Source organism: Marmota monax, unplaced genomic scaffold (assembly GCF_021218885.2).
Source record: "Marmota monax isolate L192 unplaced genomic scaffold, Marmota_monax_Labrador192_F-V1.1 WCK01_AAM20220418_F8-fsc00133, whole genome shotgun sequence".
Taxonomy (NCBI): domain Eukaryota; kingdom Metazoa; phylum Chordata; class Mammalia; order Rodentia; family Sciuridae; genus Marmota; species Marmota monax.
Window position 1 is genome coordinate 871,883 of NW_026694821.1, and position 24,393 is coordinate 896,275.

Below are 24,393 nucleotides of genomic sequence, written 5' to 3' on the forward strand. Positions count from 1 at the left end.
AAAAGTGGCAGGAGCTGTGGCTCTGGCTGGGGCTGCTAGTAAGAGCACGCTGGCTACTGTAAAGAATTTCACTTTTATTCCATAGGAAGCCAATGGCAGGAGAGGGAGGCAACCCAACTTGGATTTTATACTGTCGATATACAGGGAAAGAATATTGGCCTGGAGAATAAACATCTACACTGAGCATTGTTCTTAGTGGTGAAGAACACAAACCCACACACACCAACCTGGGGTCTGTCTGAATATTCACTAGTTAAGAGCAGATGGCAGAATAAATCAATAGACATCCATACCTTAGAATGCATTATATCTCTATTGACCTGTAAAGATGTTAAATGAAAAGCAAAAGAAATACGTGTGTATAATACATATCATACACATTTATTTCAGGCTCCCATATTTATAAAAGCTAAGGTCACAACAAATAAAATCCCTATATACATGTCTTCACCTGGGGAAGAATGTGGATGTATGCCCACCATGACATGACATTTATTAACTTGGTGTAGAAAGCTTGGTAGGGGGTTGGAGAGAGAAGCTGCTGATCTTAAATATATTGTATGTAATTTAAAAATCTATATCATTCAATAGTCATATAGCAAGTTGTATTAATGCTATAGTTTTGGGAAAAGAACCTGAAGATTTAGGGGCTGGGGACGAAGCTCATAGAGTGCTTGCCTAGCGGGTGTGAAACACAGGGTTCGATTCTCAGCATTGCATATAAATAAATTAAAAGATCCATTGACAACTACAAAAAAAAAAAAAAAAAAAAGAACCTAAAGGTTTCAATGACTCATTCCTAGGTTAGGGAACCTGCATAAAATAGGCAGTGTTTATGTTGACCTTGATGTATAGGATGACCACGGCCAGTAGAGAGTGGCAGGATGAGGAAGGACACCACAGCAGAGGGCAACACACAGAAGGTTTTGAACACGGAGCCGACAATGATTCTTTTGACAGATCTTTCGATGGCAACTTGTAGTTAGTCAGGGTTGCAGTGGAGACAGTGCAGGCAGAAAGGGAGATTAGTGAACCCTTGGGACAATTCAGAACAGGAAGTTGGAGCCTCAAGGGCAGACAGCAGACAGGGAAGCATTCAAGGGATGATGAGGGTGCAGATGTTAGGAGCTGCTGCCTAATTACTAGAAATGTGAGTGAGGGAAAGCAATAGACAATGAACTCCATTCTACCTGGAAATAGGTGGGTACCAGTAAACATTATGAATCCAAGAAAGAGGAGCCATTATGGAGCAGATGTGAAACAACAGATAGGCCCTGGATAAATGGAGACTGTATGGAACATTCCTGTACTCACAGAGTGGTACAGCTAGGAAAGCGGGTTGGAGGAAACCTGGGATTAGGAAGTCAGGGATCCTCTCCAGGTGATAGCTAAGGTCATGGAACAAATACAGACAAAAGCAACACACTAGAGGCAAGATTTAGGGAGAAGCCAGTGTGGGGCAAAGAGGAAGAATAAGAATCAGGATAGAGGAGATAATGGGCCTAAGAGGGGAGAGTTTTCAGAAACAAAGTGGCCAACCACAATAGGCCAAGGAGGGCACCACCATCACCTATGAGCAGAAATGAGAAGGGAATCAACTTAGGTGCCCTTCAACAGACGGATGGATAAATAAACTGAGGTATATATATTTATAAAGAAATACTATTCAGCTATAAAGAATGAAATTATGGCATTTGCTAGTGAATGGATGGAGCCGGAGAATATCATGCTGAGTGAAATAAGCCAGTCCCAAAAAACCAAAGGCCAAATGTTCTCTGAAATGTGGATGCTAACCCACAACGAGGGAGGGTAGTAAGGGGAAGAATAGAAATTTGTTGGACTAGACAAAGGGGAATGAAGGGAAGGAAGGGGAGATGGGACTAGGAAAGACAGTAAAATGAATCAGATATAACTTTCCTATGTTCATATATGAATACATGATCAGTGAAATTCCACATTATGTATCCAATTAGAATGGGATCCCACAAGAATGGAATCCTAATTGGAATGGGTTATATTCCATGCATGTACATCAAAATACACTCTACCGCCATGTATATGTGTGTGCGTGCACGTGCGTGCACGTGCGTGTGTGTGTGTGTGTGTGTGTGTGTGTGTGTAGCACTGGAGACTGTCAGTGGGGAAATCGGTCTCCTAAGCAGGAACTGCTATGTGTTATGGTAAACTCCAAAAAATGGGTTTCTATACAGGGGGGGCAAAAAAGAAAACCAAAGTCTGTTCTAGATTATTTTAGCATCATGGGATTGTTACTTGCCTGCAATAAATTTAAAGATTTTGGAAAAATGTATCGTAGCTTTGAAATTGTCTCAAAGAGACATAAGATCAGCCACAAATATCGATGTGTGAACCATAAGTAGCATTATGTCCCTAAGCAACTTACCAAGACTCTGTCTCAAAATTAAAAAAAAAAAAAGTGGGGGGGCGGGGCGAAGGTTCAATCCCTGGTTCCAAAAAAAAAAAAAAAAGCGATTTCAGTTGTATAAGTAACTTGCTTGACACATAGATTGCCCCAGGAACAAACCAGAGACTAAGAGGCCCAGTGTCTAACAAGTGAATCATATCACTCAACTTCCAAGACTCACCTCTCCTACCACGCGTTCTGTGCCAGCAATACAACCTAATTATGTGGGAGCAAGCCAAAATGTCACACAAGAGCTCTTTCTAGCTTCCCAGTTCCCCTCAAGAGTATATGGTCTTTGCAGAACACAATGAGCAGGCCAAATCAGGTTAGAGATATTACAAGGAAAACCTGGCAGGCAGCCATCTCAGCTTTGTTTCAACTGATGTCCATAAAAACACAGACGAAGAAAATGGTAGCACAGTGTCTGGTGTTTGAGACCTAACAGCATGCAACATGTTTATGGTGTGCATTAGGCCACAAACTTCAGTCTGGGGTGCGCAGATTCAGTAGACAAAGGAGGACAATAGGAAAGTGTGTTTGGTACTGTAATAAATGACTGCTCTCAGAAGACCATAAACAGGTGGTTTCGTGAAAAAAGAAAAAAAACCCCACTGCTTTTAGATTTTAAAACAAAATCAAACGCTTCAGGCTTGTTTGTATAAAATAGAACGCCAGTGCAAGCTCTGCTAATTACAGCATTTTTTATGAGGCTATGACTGACTATAATCTGGCAAAAATGAGTCCAACTGAAACAGCAAGAGTGAGAGTTTGGGAGGATTAGGCGAGGTTTTGGAGTGGAAGAAAAGTGGGAAAGAGGAAGAAAGCTTTCATTAAATAGTTCACATTCTGGTAGGAGGGGAAAAAAAAGCATCCAGACTGATTTTATTTTCATTCAAAACAACCTCTTATTCAGATTTTACTTTAAATCCTTGAACACATTTCTAATGGCTGCTTTCAAGTCTTTGTTTCCCCAAATCCAACATCTAGGCCATGTCAGGGAAGGTCTCTATTGACTGCTTTATCTTGTCTAAGAGAAGATTCTCCTGTTTCCGTCAGGTCTTGCAGTTTTGTTGTATATTAGTGTGGTACCTAATTCATTCTGAAGCAGATGGAGTTTTGTTCCAATAGGCAGTTCAATTACAGGCTGATTATACTGAGCTTATGTTGGCCAAGATTTATACTTTATGAGACCAAACATCTGGAAACCCTGAATGTTTCAGACTAACTTGTCAGGACTCACCCCCAAATTCTCTCTCCTCTGAGGAATGATGGAGGTTTGGTTTTAGATGTTGTTGGGGTACCTCTAGAACAAGCCATATTCTAGAACAAAGTCCTTATTTCTAATCTGTTGTCTTTCTGATTTATCAATCAGAAGACTAGGGTACTAACAAAGTCTCCATGTGGGAAACTTCCAGCCACAGGGTCCCTTTATTCCATTCCCAACCTTGTTGCAGCTTTTCTTTGACACTCAATCATGGACTTCTGGAAATCTGAACAGCTCCCTTACCTCCAGTCTTCCTTTCCTGCCCCAATACATGTACATACAGAAACACACACACACACAATTACAGTAGCCTTAGCTGCCCCAACCCGGGTTCTGCCTCCTCGACCTTGTCAGCAGAAAGACACTGTCATGGTCTGCTTGGGCTCTGTTCACTGGGCCGCAGTGAGGACACCATCCTCAGGTGGCAAGAGCTGGGTGACTGGTGGCTCTCGCCTCCTAAACTTCCTTTTTCTTGGGGAACTGTAATCCTCTACTACCTATTACCTGGAGCCTGAAAACCACTACCTCCTACAGTTGCCTAGTTATTTGTGGTAGGACAACTAGTAATAGCCATCACCGAGTACATTTTTATGCTGCAGGCCAGGTAAATGTGGAATAAAAGTGTATAGTATTGATTTTCATTCATAATAAAGTTATATTATAAGGAAACAGGTCTTTTAACACAGCTGGGTAGAGGCTCCTAGTCTCACGAAAGTATCCCTATAATTCTTAGAATCAAACAAGTTTTTTCAGTTCTTTGGTAAATATTTAATGAGGCTCTACAATGAGCCAGACACTGTTCTGGGGTCTGACACACAGTTAGGGGAGATGGGAGATGTCTCTGTTCTCAAGGAGATTCTTTCCTGGTGGAAATTGTTCTGGTCATATTCCAAAGCAATACTTCCCCTGCAGGTGTTCCTCCAATCAGCAACTTGGTAGTGAAAGGGGACTTACCAGGAGAATACAGAGAATGAAAAGATTTTTTTTTTTTTTTAACATAGCACTGACTATGTCACAGGTGCAGAACAAGTGCTTTATATGCACCAACTGATTAAATATCCACAATAAGGGAGGTATTATTAGAGATGAGGAAACGGAGGCCAAGACTTGCCAACTCTGTCACACAGCTTGGAGAGCAGATGGGACTTTAACCTAAACAGTCTAATTCCACTGCTTACCCTAAACCACTGCATTGTTCTACTTCTGAAATAAAAGGAAAATAACATGGAGGTGTGGAAAAAGCAGAGATGGTTTTTGAGGGAAAAATCTTCGTTTTTAATAGAGGGCAATTCGATGTCTGATCAGTGTACGGGAAGTAGATGGATCATCATTAAAAGAGGTGCAAGAGAAGGTGATCAAGCCAGTGCCTTTGGGTACAGTTTTGTCCTCCTTCCCAGGTGACTGAGAAAAAGAATTCTGCAATTTGAATCAGAAAAAAATACAAAGCCATCTGCATAAAAGACTTCAGGGTTCCTTGAGGAAATTGGGGAGGGTGGTGGAAGTGATATTACTTCAGCAACCCTGAATTATGTGTCCAGAACACTAGTCCCATTAGTGCTTTAACAAAAAGCACCCTGGGATCAGGTACATGTTAGAATTATATTGCCCCCTTTAGAGATATAAAAGGCATATCAAGCAGAGGGGAGGAGACATTTAATTCATGATTTCCCAACCTTAATGATCTCAGTATCCTACTGCAAGTAAGAGGTAGGGTGTGTGTGTGTGTGCGTGTGTGTGTAGGGGAGGGCTATTGATTATTTCTTGGAAATACTTTTTTATAAAACACACTTTAGAATTTGATGTCTAACTTTAAGAGCAAACATTAAGCCAAGTAAAAACATTTTTAGAGGTGAAATCTATAATTACTGCACCAAACAGTGCAGGGATCTGACAAAGAGAATTAGAGTAGAGCTATAGTATAGTTATAAGAAAATTTTATTAAGCAGTAAATGGTAAGGGTTGAATGTAAGAAGGCAGCAATTTACTGGGCATGATAATTCTTTACATCTTATATAAAATGCTATATATATTTTAAACATTAAAGTTTAAATGAATTGGAGTTATTTGCAAACTCCAATCATGTTATTTAATAAAAACATTTTGAAATAACAGTAGAGCCTTGGTCATGTATGTTATCCCTTCTTAGTTATCTATTTCTGGGAATCACAAGTTATTAATAAGCTACCTTGTCACCTCAGTATGGCTACCCGAACTACTTTAATAACAGCTTGAAGGAACCACCCAAGGCAGCCTTTGCTTCTTCGCAAGCTTTTTGAGGAGACTCACCTGACTTCTCCCTGCAGTCACCTGTCCCCTGCCTTGCAGGTGAGTCAAGTGAAGGATGGCCTCCTGTGTGCTCCCTGTGCTCCACCCTTTCTTTCCTATTGGTTGCAGATGTGAAAGTTCCCTTCCCCATGGGACCTGAGGCATATGCTAGGATTCACTGCATATGCTCAACCCAATTCCGTGGTAGTGATCTAACAGGAATTCCTGCTCTTCTCACGGTCTTTTAGCTTCTGCTGTTTCTATTGTTTGATCCTATTAAGCTGCTAACCTCCAGTTATTGAGGGCATGGTAATTATTCTGTATTATTTTTATATCTGTCCTAACTTACTTTTCCAATGTTAGTCTTCCAAATTCTCCTCCTACTTTCCTAATGAATACTCCAATATCTCAACAAGTCTAGCTATATGGCAATTAGATTCTGGAGCCTACCTGTGCAAGTTTGACCCCACTGACCCTTGGGTATTGTCATTTGCCCGCCCCCCATTTTTCTCACAAGTGTACAATGAGATTTTCCAGAGGTTATCTGATATAGTACTGTAGCAGATTGAATGTAAAAATCCAAAAACCAGCCAATAGCCAGCCGATTTCCATAAAGTCATTCACCGAACAGACCTGCTTTTAAGGGAATCAAAGACTTTCCCTTTCTACTTGTAAATATGATTTTTAACATTATGTTAAACAGTGTATAACAATTTAAAATAGCTAAATAAAGGCAATGATTTCTACAACTGCTTTCATCTTCTTTTAAATAACCCAAAAACGTGAGCTCCTTGTTAAAGACCATATCTCTCTGATGATTAGTCAATGTCATTGCCAAAGAAAGTTCCATCTCAATTTTGGGATGCCTAGATGTCCACTGGGGTTAACAGACATATGAACAGAGCAATATTAATCATTTCTCCGCCTTCACTGCTCAGCAAAATTAGAATTTATTTCCCTGAGGTTCAGGAAAAAAAATGAACCTCTTATTCATTCAACTTAATTTTTTAAAAACATAGTATTATTTTCTGCTACATTCAGGATATTGCTGTCAAACTTCGTTGGTGTTGTTGCTCATTCTACCTAACTTATAATATTATTTTTTAAAATCTGTACTGGCTCATCTGGATTTTGACACTGCTGTGTTTCCCTTCTTTTATCAAAGGTTCAGAAGACCCCAGAACATCTTTCCACCATGGCCAGGCTTGCAGCCATCAGTTGCTTGGCTCTTTTCTCTACTCAGCTTTTATCTACCATTGACAAATACTAGAGTGTCTACTGTGTGGAGAGTACCATGTTGGGAATGTGCCCGCTCCCCACAGAGGCATCCTGCGTGAGCAGCTGGTAATCTAGGCAAACTCTCACTTGTCCTCCTCACCAAGAAGGCATTAGTAAATTACTGGCCCACTACATATGCCTACTTCTCCACCAGCTCAGACTTGCTCTATCATTTGTCTCAGGTCTCTAAATATAATAAAATATCCAGTTCAAGATCAAGTCTAACTTGCAATTTAAAATAAATATAGGACAAAGAGGAAACCACCAAATGGTACCTTGAGGGGGGAAGAACAAAGCAAAGGGTGGGAACATTCTAGAGAAAAAAGAATATTTTTCAGTATCCAACTGGACCATCTCTTTGATAAATCATTTTCAATCCCAGGACTGGGTCAGATTAAAAGAGACTTGAGGGATTAAAATGTCCAGGACTAATGTGATATTCTGGATTGGACATGGCCTGAATAAACCCACTGGAAATGATAAGCAGTATGGTTTAATATTGCACAAATTTGTACATATGACAGTGACAATTTACCCAAATCAGAATAGCCACACTATTAAAAGTCCTATTCAATATCATAATTAATCTACATGCCTATTCATCTATCCCACAATATTAGTAGGCTAATAAAAATTATATAAGCCTAAGATATAACTAAAGACTTCTCAAAACCCTTGCTGATTGCTGAAAACACAGGCTCCATGATAAAGCCAGGCTCCATGATGAAACCCAGATAACCATACACATCTTTTTTTGTATCTGATACAATTTTTAAAACCATGGTAATGAAAAACTATAGATCTCTTATATTATTTCTTGGGAATACTGATGAGGAAATCAGATATGCAAATAGATGTTTATATTATGCATCCTTTTGAAAACATGCTTCATAGAAGAACTTCAAACAGCACAGGTGACCAAGTCACAGCTCTGTCTGGGCAAGAATTGAACAAGTTTCCTAAAAAGGCACTCGAATCAAACAGTACAGATAATTCATTCCCAACTTTCCACTCTAGGCTCTAAACCACAACTCTGGTACCAAGAGACTGGAAACACTCCTCACTTTATATAAAAGGGACAATCAATAGAAATTCATGGGCTGAATTATGAGCAGAGAGTTTCTTGTTCTCATTAAAAACTAGTTTTGCTTTTACTTTGTCTTTTTCGCTTTGGGAGTGTATGTTTTCTTAACCTAAGGTGATTTCAAGTTCTCTCCAAAAAATTACTGTCTCCTTAATTATTTGAGTTGGCTGAAACACTAAGTCTTCTTTTAGACCTGATATATCAAGTTCGAAACGGTTCCCTCAAGTTGGGCTCACACGTTCAGTTTAAGTAAAAACTCATGTTATTCTACACAGATGGGGTTAGTTGCTAAGAATGTTTTTACTAAAAGATGAGCTGCTACTAAATTTCTGAAATTAAATTATTTCAATTTGTTATATCCTGATATATTCTGATATTCTAACCATGTTTTGAATCCATAAAGTACCTCTTCACCCCAGGATTTAAAAGGGTCACTCCAACATAAATCCATTAATTTCCCACATTGCCTTATGAAGTCAAAAGAGCATATTCTAACTCTGCATACAAAATACTTCCAGAATGAGCTTATAAATCAGTCACATTTTTAGCCACATGCACAGGACTATAATTCTACATCTCCTACCAATGAACAGAAAATTCCAAATAGAAGTTGATTTAAAATAATCTCATGCAAACATTTTTAAGATTGAAAGCATTATTGTTGCCCTGTACTGCTAAAAATATGCATTTAAAAGGTAAATAAGTGGCAGATGAGGTTGCTATAAATTCTGAAAATGGCTTACCTATTAATGTAACTGAGGGCAACATAGGTTGGCTGCTGTAATTCTTGTTTTTCTAAAACACGTGGATCTGTATCTGCAATAAAAACACAATTACAATTTTTCAGGTTTTGCATCAGAATATACGAGGCTCCCACACATAAATAGAGGCTAACCAGAGAAAGAGATTAATTTAGAATATGTCTTTTTAAAGAAAACCCAGTCAGCAAAGCACAATCATTTGTTCATTCATTCATAAATAACAAGATATTGCATTACTTTTCAAGGGAATTCCAAACATCAACAGTGATAAAATGCCCATCTGTCACCCAAACCCTTGCACAATCCCCCTCATAAATATTGGTTTTCACTGCTTACAGTTACAATGTTGGCATGGTTTTCGGTGGTTAATCGGCCTAAGAAAGAAAGTCTCTGTTAATTATGCCCACTTCAATGCTGGAACAAATTAGTTTCCATTGGAAAGCTCCATCAATTTGAAAATCTACTGAGCATTGTTCTTGTTCACTGAATGCTTTTTTTGAGTTTGGATTCATATTCTGGAGGGCAGCTCTTCTCCTTTTTAAATGTATAATGAGTTTATTATAACTTTTCTAGACTCTTAATCAGAAACTCTCATACTGGGTTCAGAGTTAACAAACAGCACATTCACCAGAGGGGTTTTCTACTGAAAAAGGCAGAATTCATGGCGACATTCCATAGTGGCGCTTCTCTTAGCACGGTGCCAAAAAAATGTACTTCTCACAACCAGGAACCTGTTCTCAAGCTTCTCACACGGAGAAATGATTGCCTAAATATATGCAAAACAATGTTTATATAATAACAAAAGGAAGAAGCAAAGGGAGGAAGGTGACCACACGCTGTTTGCTTAGAAAAAGTCTCAGACGGTTCACAGATTTCATTATAGCCTCCTCTAAAGCACCGCGTTATTAGAAGTCCTCCAGCTGCACTTGGCAGTCACACTTCCTTTGATGTCATGACAGATGTTGTTTCAAGCACCTTTGCACAGGAAGTGTTTACTGCACGTGGTAGATGTGAGATACATGCAGTAACCCCCATGTGCATTAACAGGTGACGGGGGAAGGCAGCAGACCCAGCGGCAGAGAACATGGGCGGCAAAAGACAGAGAAAGCCATTGACAGTGCTTCGGACTCCCAGCAGAAACTGGACAGCAGAGACAGTTTTATTCTCAGTGTTAAAGTTAAGAATCCCATGTTCACTTTATCGTTCTCCTGTGCCAAGAATTTCAGAGACACACTATTCAGAAATCCTGCTTCCTTTGGGTCTCTGCCATCACAAGTCTTTAAAAGCCAAATACTGAAACAAGAGACAAAGATTCTCTGAATGGCTCCATCAAGTCGGGTCTTGAGTTTTTGGCAGTGCAAATGAGAACAGATCAGTAACTCAGCATTTCCTCCCCCTATCATGATGACTTGTGCAATTGAGGCTGCTCCTCAATCAGGTTAGACATAGGGCAAGCAGCTCTGAGTATAAGGAGCCACTCTTCAAGGGATAACAGTTTGCAAACACAACCCTTCCACTCTTCTAACTTGGCTGTATCCACCTTTCTGAGAGGAACAGACTCAGAGAGGAGACATTAGAACCATGCTCAACAGGTAAAGTTGCTTTGTCCAGAGAAATGGCACATTGGCATGCTGGGCAGGCCATGAATGCAAATGGTGACTGACATTCCAATCCTGTGAGGTCCTCAAGGTGCTTAACGAGGTAAGAAATGAGAGATTGGACACGAAAAACATGAAAATGAAGAGAGAGGAGAGAGAGAGAACAAGGCAATGATTGCAAATGTCCTTGTGGGAAATTTCTCAAGTGCTCACAAAATGGTTCTATTTCAAGGTTAGTTATAAAGGATTCAGGAGCTTTGCTTTCGAGACAGGGATCCAAACTCAATTCACTAAAATCCATTCCTTCAAAAGAGATGCATGAGACACAATTATATAAGGTTTAGTATTTCCAGGGGAAAAGAGGAAAGTCAGTCTAAAAATGTATATGAAGGAGTAAAGTGTTAAGAAGCCAATAAACATTTTAATAATACCTTTTATTTTTGTCTGTTCCTGTAACTGATTTTCAACCTAACAGTTTTCCCACAAACCATCTTCTAATGCTTTCCTTTGTTCTCAAATTATGTAATTATTAAAATATTTTAAATATTACCTTTCTAAGTTACCTTGATTTTGATTTCTCTTACTAGTGTGCACACATGCACGTGTGTGTACAGATATATGCACGCATACATTTATGTTTTTCTTTTCTACTTCAAGCTTGTTATAGTTTGGATCTGGAATATTCCCCAAAAGTCCTTGTGTTAAAGACATGGTCAATAGCCTGTGGTGCTACTAGGAGGTGGGGGGGACCTTTAGGAGGTAGGGCCTAGTTGGAAGAGGTCAGGTCACTGGGGAATGCTCTTGAAGGGGTTATTGGGAGCTCAGCCCCTCCTGTTTCCTGGCCACCATCAAATGAGCCACTTTCTCTGCCATGTGTTCTCTGCCACGATGTAGCATCAGAACCAAATGAGCCCGAACTGAAACCTTTGAAACAATGAGCCAAAATAAATCTTTGCTTCTATAAGAGGCAAAAGATTACCTCATATGTGATTACCTCAAGCAAAAACTGACTGATGCAGAAAAGGCTCTAGTACCTCGCTGGGAAAGAGATAGACAGAACTATATATAAAATTCTGTGCTTCTCTGATGTTCAAGTAAACCATTCAAATAAATGATTTTGGCACATGACAGTCACACAAATTGCATCATCATCTCGTTTCATAAAGAATCAAAAATGTTTAGCATTGTATTTTCAAAACAAGATTTCGAATGTTTTCTAACTTTGCTTCACCACATTCTATAACCTATGACAGGCTTATGCCCGCCCACATATCAAATTATAAATGGGAGACAGACTTCTGGACGCTTTGAAATGCTACCTTCACCATGACCAAAAAAGACCACCTGGAAGTACCTTGGGCAGGACTCTTTTTTCCTAATAATGGAAATTCTGCTGTCTTGTTTGTTACCAAAAATTATAGATGGATGTCTCCCAGGCCTAAACTCACTCATATTAAACATTTCCTTGGACAGCCTTTAGAATATTCATTAAAACTTTGAGTTCTTAAAATGAGATGAGGCACTTGGTATCCAAAACTCAGGAGAGGCCTGTGAACTGCTACTGGAGGACCCACATCAGCTGCTGGTCCCAAATAAACATGGGCTTCGTCATTCACTTCCTGGCTGGCTGTTTCGTGGTGATCATGACTCACCATTTTTATGAGTTTAATTACACTACCGAATGCTTTGCATTCAGTAAAAGTATAATAGCTGCCTTCATTATTTCTCCTTCCCTGACAAACGTAACTGTCTGATGTTAGCTATACACTTTGTACTGGAAAAGACTGCAGAGGGAAGAGACTAGGAATTTTGCGGTAGGATGGTTTCCTCAGGTATTGCACAATGATGTCCCTCCTCATGAGGATTATGAGGATAGAAGGAACACAATCAGGTTAAACTGGAAACTATCTACTGGATATTAATGATCATTAAAATTTTTTCTTATACTGTGTGCCATGTCATTTGAAAATTTTTGCAGATAAGTCCCTATAATTGAGAATCTAATAAGAAACAAATGCTCATAGCACACCACCTCCCAGATATTTTTCTGTCCTAACCAGAATTGGAACAGCAGCTACAACTGTCCAGATACAAAAACCACATAAGTGGTCTGTGGATAGAGATGCTTGAATTTTTCATAGCCACATGACAATGCTTAAGTTGGCAATTTGGCCATTTCTATAATGTGGCCATCTACAGCCACACATAACACTACCACTTCTACATCAATAACAAGTGACGGGAAGATAAACTTTCCCAACAGGGCAGGGTAATGCCAAGCCCAGTACTGATGAACTATGACCCCATTTCCGTTTCAGCCACCCCCCCCCCACCCCCCGCACACTCTCTCTCTTGTGTATTCAGACCTTAAGTTGATTGAAGGTTAAAACAGTTCAAATATTAAAAAGTCTTTGGAAGTACTCAAGTGATAAAAACCATCAACTTACTTCAAAGTTCCTAAAAGAGCATCTCTAAAGTGGGTGGCAACATGTGATTTTTATATTATAATCTCAGAGTAATATTCCAAATGTACAGCTCCATGGTAAGAACTTAGCTATTTAACACTAGAGCCAGCACACAAAGTAGAAGATTTCCATAGGTCATGGGATCTTAGAGACTCATGATTTGATAGGCTCAATTGAATTGCAAGGGCTCAAGTTGTCAGGGCTCTACCTCCCATTGATTCTCAAGGTTAGGGGTGGTGGGGACTGGTAAGTTGTCAGAAACCAGGAATGGAGCCCTTTTCTATAGGAACTAGAAGAGCAATATGACTCAGGAAAGGCCAACACCACCAACTCCCTTGCTCAAAACCATGAGACCCACATTCATCAGCTTTGCCATCTTCAACATGGAGGCCAAAGGCAAGCAAAGGTCTGGGTTTGCAATATTTCCCTTTTTTGCAGTTTTATCTTCAAGCTCGCCTGTAAACTCTATTGGAGTTTTGTGCTGGGTCAGCTGAAGCTAATTAATGAGCCCATAGGCTTTGGCTATGCTCTAGCTGGTGTAACTTGCTGGGATTTTGTATTTTATATACCTGAAACTACTTACAATTTAAGAAAGTCAATTTAAGAGGCTGCAAAGCCTCTCTGCAAAGTTGACAAGGCTTCTACCAGCAACAAGTTATCTCAGACTGAAAAGCAGCAATGAGGGGAAAATGTGACATCACGCCCCTTGAGAGGCCTTCCCATTCCATATCTTCCAGACACCAGTTCTTTACTAAGTATGTATGGCAACTGTAGGGGGCCGAGAGGATGTGGGTGGGTGGGAAGGCCCTAGAGAGGCAACCATCCACCCAGCCAGATGAGTGATTTTGGAGATCTGGGCTGGATACACCCATTTCTTTAGAATCACTCAGTTATTCCAATAATAAGTGAAGGGCACAGTCTGCAGGCTTCCTCCAGCTGTTGAAATTGAAAAGTCGCAGGGCTTAAGAGTTTGTTGTAGCCTTCTACAGCATCCTGGGTAGAGTCTGTCACACCTTCCTCTTTATCAGGCAGCACTTCCAAGCACCACCACTGAACTTGTGCCACTGAAGGGACATTACCTGGGAATGTTCTTTTTCCCTGTCACGCTTTTCAGATGTGAGGAACTGGTTTCTCTTCAGCCCTCAGCTCAGTGTCTGGCATGTGGGAGATGGAGCAGATACACTGGTCAATTCATCTTATGAGAAAATTGAAAACTTTGGGTTAAGTACGGCAGTTTCCTCAAAGGCATTTGTTTCCTTCACCATTCAAGCCTTCACAGATGTGGAAACAAAGAATAAACTCACCAAAGATAGAACAGAAAGGAGACATAGCAAAGTTATTTCAGCCTGTGTTTTAGAACATGGAAAACCCAAACAGGAAGAGAGCTAGCGTGCAGATGAAGTTCCAATGTCAAGTGGCTGCAGTGGGGGAGACCCAGAGCCAGGAGCTGATCCCTTGGCAGAGGCCCCAAGTGGCTCTGGACTTGGAGGTGCCGGCTTGGGCAAAAGACAAAGAGAAGGGTCAGGACTGAAAGAGACGAGGAGGCAATGCTTAAAAGGTAGATGACGGAGGGACACCGAAGCAGGACACCAAATACAGTACAGGAGGCGAGAGGGGAGAGTACAGGGCTGAACACAGGATTACAGTGGTAATGTGCGGGCTCCACGCTCCTAAGAACCCTGGAAGCCCATCAGCGAGACTCTCCTCTGATTAAGTTTAAATGGGAGCAGAAAAAAGATGGCCAGATGCTGACATCTGGTGATTCCTTAATTAAATGATCTTCAGACAATTAAGTCCACAATCAACAAGCTCCATCATGCTTCCTTCCAGAGGCTCCTCTCAGCTTTTATTGCCTGGGTCTAATATATGAGCCAAAAACAGACAAGGGATGATCACTAGACTTTGGAAGAAAAGTCTTGACTGTGAATAAGAGACACCAAGACCAACAAATGGGGAGGGCAGGGAAGAAGAGAGGGAGAGGAGGAGGTGGTCAGTGGACACAAGGAAAAGAGCAAGTAAACGGGGCGTGGTGGCGCATGCCTGTAATCCCAGCGGCTCAGGCAGCTGAAAGCAGGAGGATCACAAGTTCAAAGCCAGCCTCAGCAACTTAGTGAGGCCCTAAGCAACTCAGCTAGACCTCGTCTCTAAAATCTAAAAAAGGGTGGATGTGGTCGTGTGCCCTTGGGTTCAAATCCCTTATATATTAAAAAAAAAAAAGAAAAGAAAAAAAAAGGGCAAGTAAACGGAGGCCCTGGAAGTTAGGTGACAAGCCTCCTTACCAATCCAGAATGGACAGCCCTGGGACAAGAAGCTCTGCATCCTAAGTCCTGTTAGGCCAGCATTCTGACCAACAAAAAGGCAATTCAACATCCTGTGAAGTCAACTCATTGCTACCATCCAGTTGCAGCACTGGGTTCCATACAGGTAATCTTTGTGGCTTTATTAAAAGCCCAGCAGAGAGTTCTGTTGCAACTTTCACTTTTTTTTTCTTCTTTTGTGGTGCTGGGGATTGAACCTGGGGCCTTGTGCATGTCGAGTCAAGCACTCTACCAACTGAGCTATATCCCTACCCACTTTCACTCTACTTTTAAGACTGAATTTGTTGAACCAACTATTTACATAGACCAACTTTTTATTCATGGCTAGTTTATTTCAGCTGCTGAAACAAATATTTCTTGTTGGCAATGGCTTTAAAAAAAAAAAAAACAACCCTACAATTGCGTGTGACCAGCCTTTGAACAGATCAACTTTTCCTTAGTTTATAGACACGTCATTTGAAACTTCTCCCAAGCCATAATTTCCATTACAGAGAAGTCAGTGCAAATTACAGTGAGATTCTTGCCTTCCCAAATTCAATGTGAAATCCAGATGCAGTTTAGTGTTGCCGTAAACTTTATGAGTTAAATATCTAAAAAGTCGGGGATGCCATGCAACACAATATAACACCATCTATTAAAAAAAGCATTCGTGTTCACATCTGTAGCCTGAATTTTCCAGCCACAAGTGAATGAATAAACATGAATCAACCAAGAACTGTTTGGACAATGCTCCAGGAGGCTGACTTACAAACAAACAGAGCACCCTGCAGCCTTCCCTATTTCTGGCATGGCCAGAGGGTTAAAGTTATCAGAAATGAACTATGTAGACAAGGATGCTAACTCTTTCTCAACTCACCAAGCTCCTACAGTTTGGCGACTGCTTGAATTTTCCCCAAGGTATGAGCTGGGTACCCTATATCTATGAAAATGACACTAGTCCACACTGTTCAGTGGTGAAAGGGCATTATTGATCCACCTAAGCTCTTATCTTGCTACCTATGATGACAGCGCCCGTGTTTCAGTCAGTTTGTTTGCTGATGTGACTAAAAGAGCCAACAAGAACCATTGTAGAGGAGGAAGGGCTCATGGTTTCAGGGGTCTTAGTCATAGACAGCCAGCTCCGTTCCTCAGGCTTGAGGTGAGGCTGAACATCATGGTGGAACATTATGGCAGAGGGAGGCAGCTCACACAATGATCAGAAAGAAGAGAGACTACACTCACCAGATCTAATACATATACCCCAAAGGCACACCCCCTATGCCCACCTCCTCCGGCCACACCTGACCTGCCTTCAGTTACCACTGTTAATCCCTATCAGGGGATTAATTCACTGATTGGGTTAAGACTCTCAAAACTCAACCATTTCTCCTCTGAACCTTCTTGCATTGTCTTACACGTGAGCTTTTGGGGGACATCTCACATCCAAATCATAACAGCCTGCCAAACACCATCATGGCTGCTATATATCTTTGTGAAAAATACAGCCTGCCCATGTGTATCTAGCAGCTCTAGAAACCTGGGTGCTGGGATTAAACAACAATAAAATTCTTTCAAACTAGAGTAAGGCCAAAGCTTGGTCCCCTCTAATCCTACAGGTATGTGCAGGTGTGTGTGCATGTATACATGTATGCTTGCCTATTTTCCCCAGAAACGAACCCAATGATGAATCTAAGTAGCATGTAATATAAAAGCCAATAAAGTAGCATCCCAGGTTCATGAAAAGGGTCCATATGCAGGTATGTATAAGAGAAGACAGTTACTGGTGTGGCTAAGTGACAGAAAAGGCAGGAAAACAGGGCTCTGGAATTCCCCTCTTAAAGCTGGGAGTATCTGTTTATCAAAAGGGGGCCTCTCTCTCCTTCTGCCTGACATTGTTTGTTCAAAGAAATCCTACCCTTCTTCTAAGGCCCTGGCCCATATTTTACTTCTACCATATATATTTTCAAATCTATCTTATTACCTCAACAAATTGATAAGGCTTTAAGGAGATTGGTCTTAGAAGCAATATATCCTAAGTTCTGGCTGTCAATAATTAGTGCCCACTATGATGTATGATGAATGACCAGATGAATGCCCTGGACATGCAGTAACTGAGAGGGACACAAGGATAAGCATTGAGCTCAGACAGCAATGACTCAGGAGAGGAGCAGAGACCCATGTGCAAAATGACTTTCAGTATACATACTGAGGAGGAAAAAAAATGCACAGATGTTCAAGATGATTCAAAATTTAGAATCATGGGAAAGAGCACAGATGGTGCTGATCTGGGAATATTTTACTGATGAGTGGGGACCAAGGCAAGTTTTAAGGGAGACAGCATAGAGAGTCACTCATAGGCGAGGGTGCGAAATTCAAGTGTGATATTAAGTTTGAAAGCATGGGGTGAAGTCTTGGGTACCATGAAAAGGTGGGAGAAATGAAGAGCCAAAATTCCTAGTTCTAAAACAGATACTTCAGGGTTGTGAACTGTGAGCAATTCCCTCCCCGCTTCAGGGGACATTTGGCAATGTCTGCAGACACTGAGCTCCCTAGATGCCAATGGCATCTAGTGGATAGAGGGCGGGGATGCTGCTGAACATCCTACAGTGCACACACAGGATAACCCTGTCTCACCAAAAAATCATCTGGTCTATAATGTCAGTGGTGCCAAGATGGAGAACCCTGCTGTGAGAGCTATATGACTATTATGAGGAATGAAATATTGCTTCTAGATGATTATTTCTGTTCTATTGTCTATAACAAGAAGCTTGGTCAGAAGGCAACCAAAGCAATTGGACTTATTTCCAAAAGGACGGACTGAGTTCCTGCCATGTGCTCATTGCTTAGGGAAAATTTTGTCAGTAGGATCACAATGGAGCAAGATGGATGAATACAAATCCCAGTTAACAATAATCCAAAATAGGCTATGATGTGTAGCAATAGAGAAATATACCAACAGTGCCAGAAATAAAACATGTTCTCTGGGAATCAGGGAAACTTCTTTAAAGAAAATTTTTACAAGAGTCTTGAACTAATCTGCAGTCAGAAAAAGTGAGAAAATGGTGAGTGTGAATAAAAAAAGGTTTGATCAGGTGAGCAGAAGCAGGAAAGAGTGGAGACTGGCAAGAAATCCAGTGTGGTTTCTCCTCAAGAGGCTTGAAACGCAGGGGTCACATCACAGATGCATTGGAATGCTGAGTTCAGTCTTAATCCTATTAAGCAATGAAGAGTCAGGGAAGGTATAAACTGAGATGATCTTTTTGTTGGAAAATAACTGGTAGGGAAACAAAGGATTCGGGAGAAACTGGGATATAGAAATACAGGACTTGGTGAAAGCAGAAATGGAAATAGGAGATTTTCTTATGTTATAGACCCGAGTGTCTCATTATCAGAGGAACAGAACTTTAAAGTGAAAAGGGTTTGGTAGACAAGAAAGTGGGGTCTGCTTCTGATGTGTGGCAAGACATTCTGCAGAACCAAGAAGTCGGAGCCCAAGAGAAAGGAGAGATAAAGGACTCATGATGCAGATAGGAACTGAAGTGCCAAAGGCTCCCATCGTAATACCACACATTCCAATGGGCAGTGGAACCAGAGCATGCCCCTCAAAACAAAATAGTGACACACAGTAAAAGTCAACTACCCTGATTAAAAACTTGGTTATCATGTAACTCAGTCAACTATTGGCTAAGAACCTTGTAGACCAAGCAGGATCAAGAAGAGCCCGACATTGTATTATATTCGAAACCAAGTGAATGGGACATTACACAAAGAGCGGGTACACAAGCTTGGGGGGAAAAAAGGAAGGAGTTGAAATGAGTTCAAAGTTCAGTGTTTGGTGATCTGGTACCCGAATCCCCAAGGTTTACTATGGTAATCATCCTCTCACTGAAAATCACCTTGCTATATTTGTTGGTATTGCTTAGGTAACAATGCCATGCCACACAAGTCCAACTGTCTGGTTCAACACTAGCTGTGTAACTTCTTTAAGCCTCAAGTTCTCAACATCTGTAAAATGTTGAGGAGGACAGTATTTTTACCCGAGGATGGAAATGAGGACTACACTTAGTAGATACTGCTCTGTTCTTTAGTTTTGAAATGAATATCTGTACTATTGTGAATTATCTCCATTTTATAATCAGTGACATAATGATGCATCTAAAAACTCATGTAAATATGGCAGGGACTGCTGGAAGTTGCCCAACTGTCATTTTCTTCTGTCTGTACAGTACTGAGATACCTGGCTGTCTGACATCAAGACTACATTTCCCAGCATTCCTTGAGCCAAGTGTACCCATGTGACTAAGTCCTGGCCAGTAGGATACAGGGCTTCAAGCCTCCTTCAAGCTTCAAGGAAGCCACCTTAAAGCCCTTTCTGTAGGGTAATTTTCCTTAAAGGTGACAGAAAGAATGACTGGAGCTCCTGCATCTACTTTGGCTAGGAGATAATTGGAACTAGAACTCGCATATGACAGAGTAATACAATCAGATTCTGAACTGCACTGATCATGTAAAGCTCCATACCACTGGACTCATTATCTCATTATTATTACTTTTTGAAAGTAAGAGAAATAAATTATCTTCTATATAAGCCATTGTTATTTGAAACCAAATAACTTCTCAGTTATATTAAGCCAAATCAAATCTACAATGCTAGTTTATTTTGCTGGACCCAAAACTCTCATAAGAAACACAAAATATTTCAGGTTTTTTATTAATCCAGAACAACAAAGCATAGAGTTTATCATACAAAGCTCATGGAAAGAGAATCAGAATTAAACCACACATACATCACCTTAGCATCTGTGACTAACTGTACACTGGGATGGTTAAAGAATGGGAGAAAGGAGGAGAAAACCATCATGTCAAATTATGCCTCCTTTGGTCGCTTTAAGAGTTTCTCCAGAATTAGTTATTAGTGGGCAATAATGAAGCAAATTGCACATGCAGATTACTTCTGAGTTATGAACAATGCAACCAGCAGTAACCTTTGAAGCTGTCAGGATCTTTTCAGGCAGGCAATTAAAGTGAAAAATGAGAGTATGCACAACTTCCATCACCCGATACTACATGTACTAACACCACCTACACACACTGACATCAGAGTAGGCTCAATCTGAATATTTATTAATGCAGATCTGTTCCCATTTGTTCCTCTTCTTTTCTTGTAACCCATTCCACCCCCACCTGCCTCCCCCCAAAAAAAAATTCTTTTTCTTTAAAGGGCAGCTCTGACACTGAATCACATTTACCTGAAACCTACATACACTGTGACATCTTTCCTATGTGAATCAAAAGAAATTTCCTTCCCTTTTCCTTGGACACAAGATAAATTTAGGACAAGTTTGAATTCTAGAGGAGAAAAAGTTGATATAGTAAATCCCAATTAGGAATTCACACAATAATCAAGATGGATGCATTATTCTTTTGTTTTTGTGGTCCTGGGAATTGAACCCAGGGCCTTGAACATGCTAAGCAAGAACTTTACCACTGAGTTACATTCCCCAGCCCTAGAAAATGATCAAGATGGAAATAGCCCACAATCGCTGATATTTACAGAAGGTCAAATATGTATGTCAAGTGTTGGTTCTAAGCATTGAAGCTCCCCCTCCAAAAGACAAAACAAAAATGAAAAATGGTCCCAACTCTCAAATAGATCATACTCTACAGGATGTGACTTATACTGATCTGTAATCACAGTGATCCGATGTAAAAATATCTGCTTTTCTGCTAACATATAGGAACTGCTCATTGTATGTTTTGTGACTCAAGAACCCAGACAGACTTTTCAAGAGATGACAGGCAGGGGTCTAACTGTGAGCTAGTTGAAATAGGTCTCCAAGCTGAGAAGAAACTCCTGTGCTAGGGGCCCAAGACCTGATCTGATGCCTACTGATTCCATCAGCAAGGTAGCTCCATTTGGGTTCAGCCGCTTCAGTGCCACCAAGTGCCTATAGGCCAATGGTTCTTAATTAGAACTGCATATTAGTATCACCTGGGTGACAAAAAGATTGATGCCCAGGATCCATCTCCAAGATTCTAATATGCAACAGGAGTTGACAATTACTACTGTAGACTGAGAAGGCTCAAAAAGCAGAAGAGAGATGGAGAACCACTTGGGAATGTTAATAAGCCAGTTTGCATCACCCACTGGCCTGCCCATCTAAAAACGCAGTTGTGACTCTGGAAACAAATTATTGAAAGTGATTTAAGGGTTATATATATAAATCCAATATCTAGCAAAATCTTTTAAGCAGAATTCAGGCTCTATTTGAAGCTCTGGTTATATCCCCCCCCACACCCTTTCACTTGCTGTACAGAAAGAGCTAGGCTTAGTAATTTTGTAGACAATTTGGTATCTTTGCATATTTTTAAAACAAATCCAAGTTGGGAGCAATCTTCCTCTATTCAGTACGGGCGTTCTGATAAGATACCTGCCTGGGAACCATTTGGTCATTGATTTCTTCTCAGTGTATTCCTAAAATTATAATCCTATATCACTGGAGTTCTGGGCTTCAGAACTTTCTGTAAGATTAGCCTGAACCAGTGTGGATTTTTCCTGTGCTATGATTCACCTCAGTAACAAATCAGGCCATAACCAACCGAATCCCAGTTGCATTTTGGAAGCTGGTTTCATCTAGGATTTGACAAGAAGAATTATCTTCATTACTTCTCATCTCCCAGGGAAGAAAAATCATTGCTTTAAAAAAACTTAAAAAAAAAAACACAGAAAGAGCTAAACATTTGACATAGGGTTACATGATGCCTCTGCCTAAGAGTTATCAGAAACAAGCACATATTGGTTATAGCTTTCTTGGGTCCAAGTCTGATCTGAGGAACTCTGGGTCCAGACAATAGCCAGAAGCACAGCGTTCAAGCTCACACGCGTCAGAGGTTATATGCTATTTTGGAATTGATGACTCCTAATTCTGTGCAGGTTGTGTGTTCATTCTACTTGTTAATGAGTAGAGGCACATGCTGAGCTGTGTCTCAGATCCATCTCGCTGATGGTGTGAGTTTGGGCATGGGGAAGTCCCTAGCCCCTTTCCATTATCTGGCACCTGGCACATGGCTCCAAGCAATCTTAGCTTCTGAAGAAGCATTTCTAGGAAGCCAACTCTGGGCTTTCTGATACATATTATCAATGCAGCTCCAATTTCTTTGGATAGGCAAGATCATATGGCAGTTACTGGCATGATCTGCTACTTTTTGTGTGACTTGAGGAAGTTTCTCAGCCCAAGTCTGTTTTCTGATAGGGAAGACAGGGAAGACAGTGACTCATAACCCCTACACATTACAAGGTTCTTAAGGGGATTAAATTAAGATTAGCTATATACAGCCCAGAGCACAGTGCCTGGCACGTGGTAAATAGGTAATAAATCTTAGCGATTACTATTATTTCAGCCAGTCTAGTCTGAAAGCATTTTGTATTTACATTGTGCCAGTATATTTGTGAACCATCAATGGTTCCCAGATAGCATTAATAACAGGTAAAGATAATACTGCCATCGCTGAGTGCTGGGTCCATAAGAAGGGTCCATGTGCAGTCCTCATGAACACCCTGCAAGGGAACTCTCCCACACATACCTCCTGCCCTTTTCCCAAAGGGGAAACATAAGACTCAGAAAAGACCCACTCACAGGACTGGGAACTAAGGCCTCTTATCTGACTTCAATGTGTATTAGGCCACACACGCCACCTCTCCTGAATAGAAATGACTTGCTTGTTTCACAGCAGGAGTCCTATGTCACTATTCAGCATTGAGCTGTCAAATGGCCAGGTGGCTTTTTCTTCTAGGCAAGTGTTTTACCTACTGAGCTATATTCCCTTTTTTTTTTTCCTGTTAACATGTAAAGGTGACTTTATTATCTCTTTTCCATAAATGAACATGAATATTTTTGTAGTAAAATTTAAACAATCATTATGTAAAATATTAACATAAAAAAAGCCTGTTCTGGTATGGTTCAACACCATCTCACAAAGACACCAAGCATGGTCTGGGAGTTCTGGCCTTGCATCTCCCATTCTTTGGGTGTAATCAACCTTAACAGCCCTAGGACTTCAGAAGAAATTGAGTATGCCATTCCTAAGCTTTCCAACAATGTTCTGTGTTGTTGATTGTGAATGTCTATATAGGCACCAAATTATTTTTGGACTCCAAGGTTTCTCGGGGGCCTGGGTGGTTTTGGCTTCATTACCATGGGGTCAGGAATCAGCACAAATGGACTGACCAGGTGATCAGCTGAATGGGACTGTGTACCAGTGGAACCATTTCTTTTTTTAAATACCCCACCACCACCATTAAAGAGCAATTTCAGGTGCAGAAAAAAAAAAAAAAAGAAGAGGAAGGTACAGAGATATCTCAAACTTCCCTCCCCAGTCCCCATGCAGATAGACATTAACATTCTCCAGAGTTTCCTTTTTCACCAAAAAAGTGCTTCAACCTTAGAAGAAAGATCTCTCATGTTCTTGGATAGGCAGAATTAACATTGTCAAAATGGCCATACTACTGAAAGCATACACAGATTTAATGCTAGTCCTATTAAAATTCCAATGACATTCCTCACAGAATTAGAAAAAGCAATAATGAAATTCACTTGGAAAAATAAGAGACTCAGAATAGCTAAACAATCCTCGGTAAGAAGAGTGAAGCAGGAGGCATCACAATACCAGGCCTTAAACTATGCTATAGAACCATAGTAACAAAAACAGCATGGTATTGGCACCAAAATAGACATGTAGACCAGGGGTACATAATAGAGGACACAGACACAAAACCACATAAATACAGTTATCTCATACTAGAAAAAGGTGCTAAAAACATTCACTGGAGAAAAGACAGACTATTCAACAAATGGTGCTGGGTAAACTGGAAATCCATATGTAGCAAATCAAATTAAACCCTTCTCTCTCATCCTGATTAAAACTCGACTCAAAATGGATCAAAGATTTAGGCACCAGA

The 24,393-nt window shown here is 40.5% G+C and overlaps 1 protein-coding gene across 2 annotated transcripts in view; it reads right to left on the reverse strand.

Moving 5' to 3' along the window:
- The window catches only part of Jazf1 (JAZF zinc finger 1), a 328,417-nt gene that overhangs the window by 136,071 nt on the left and 167,953 nt on the right, over positions 1-24,393 (reverse strand). For both annotated transcript variants that reach the window (XM_046426002.2, XM_058573141.1), the window contains exon 2: positions 9,057-9,129. In XM_046426002.2, coding sequence (XP_046281958.1) covers positions 9,057-9,129 — 73 coding nt within the window. The remainder of the gene's footprint in view (positions 1-9,056; positions 9,130-24,393) is intronic.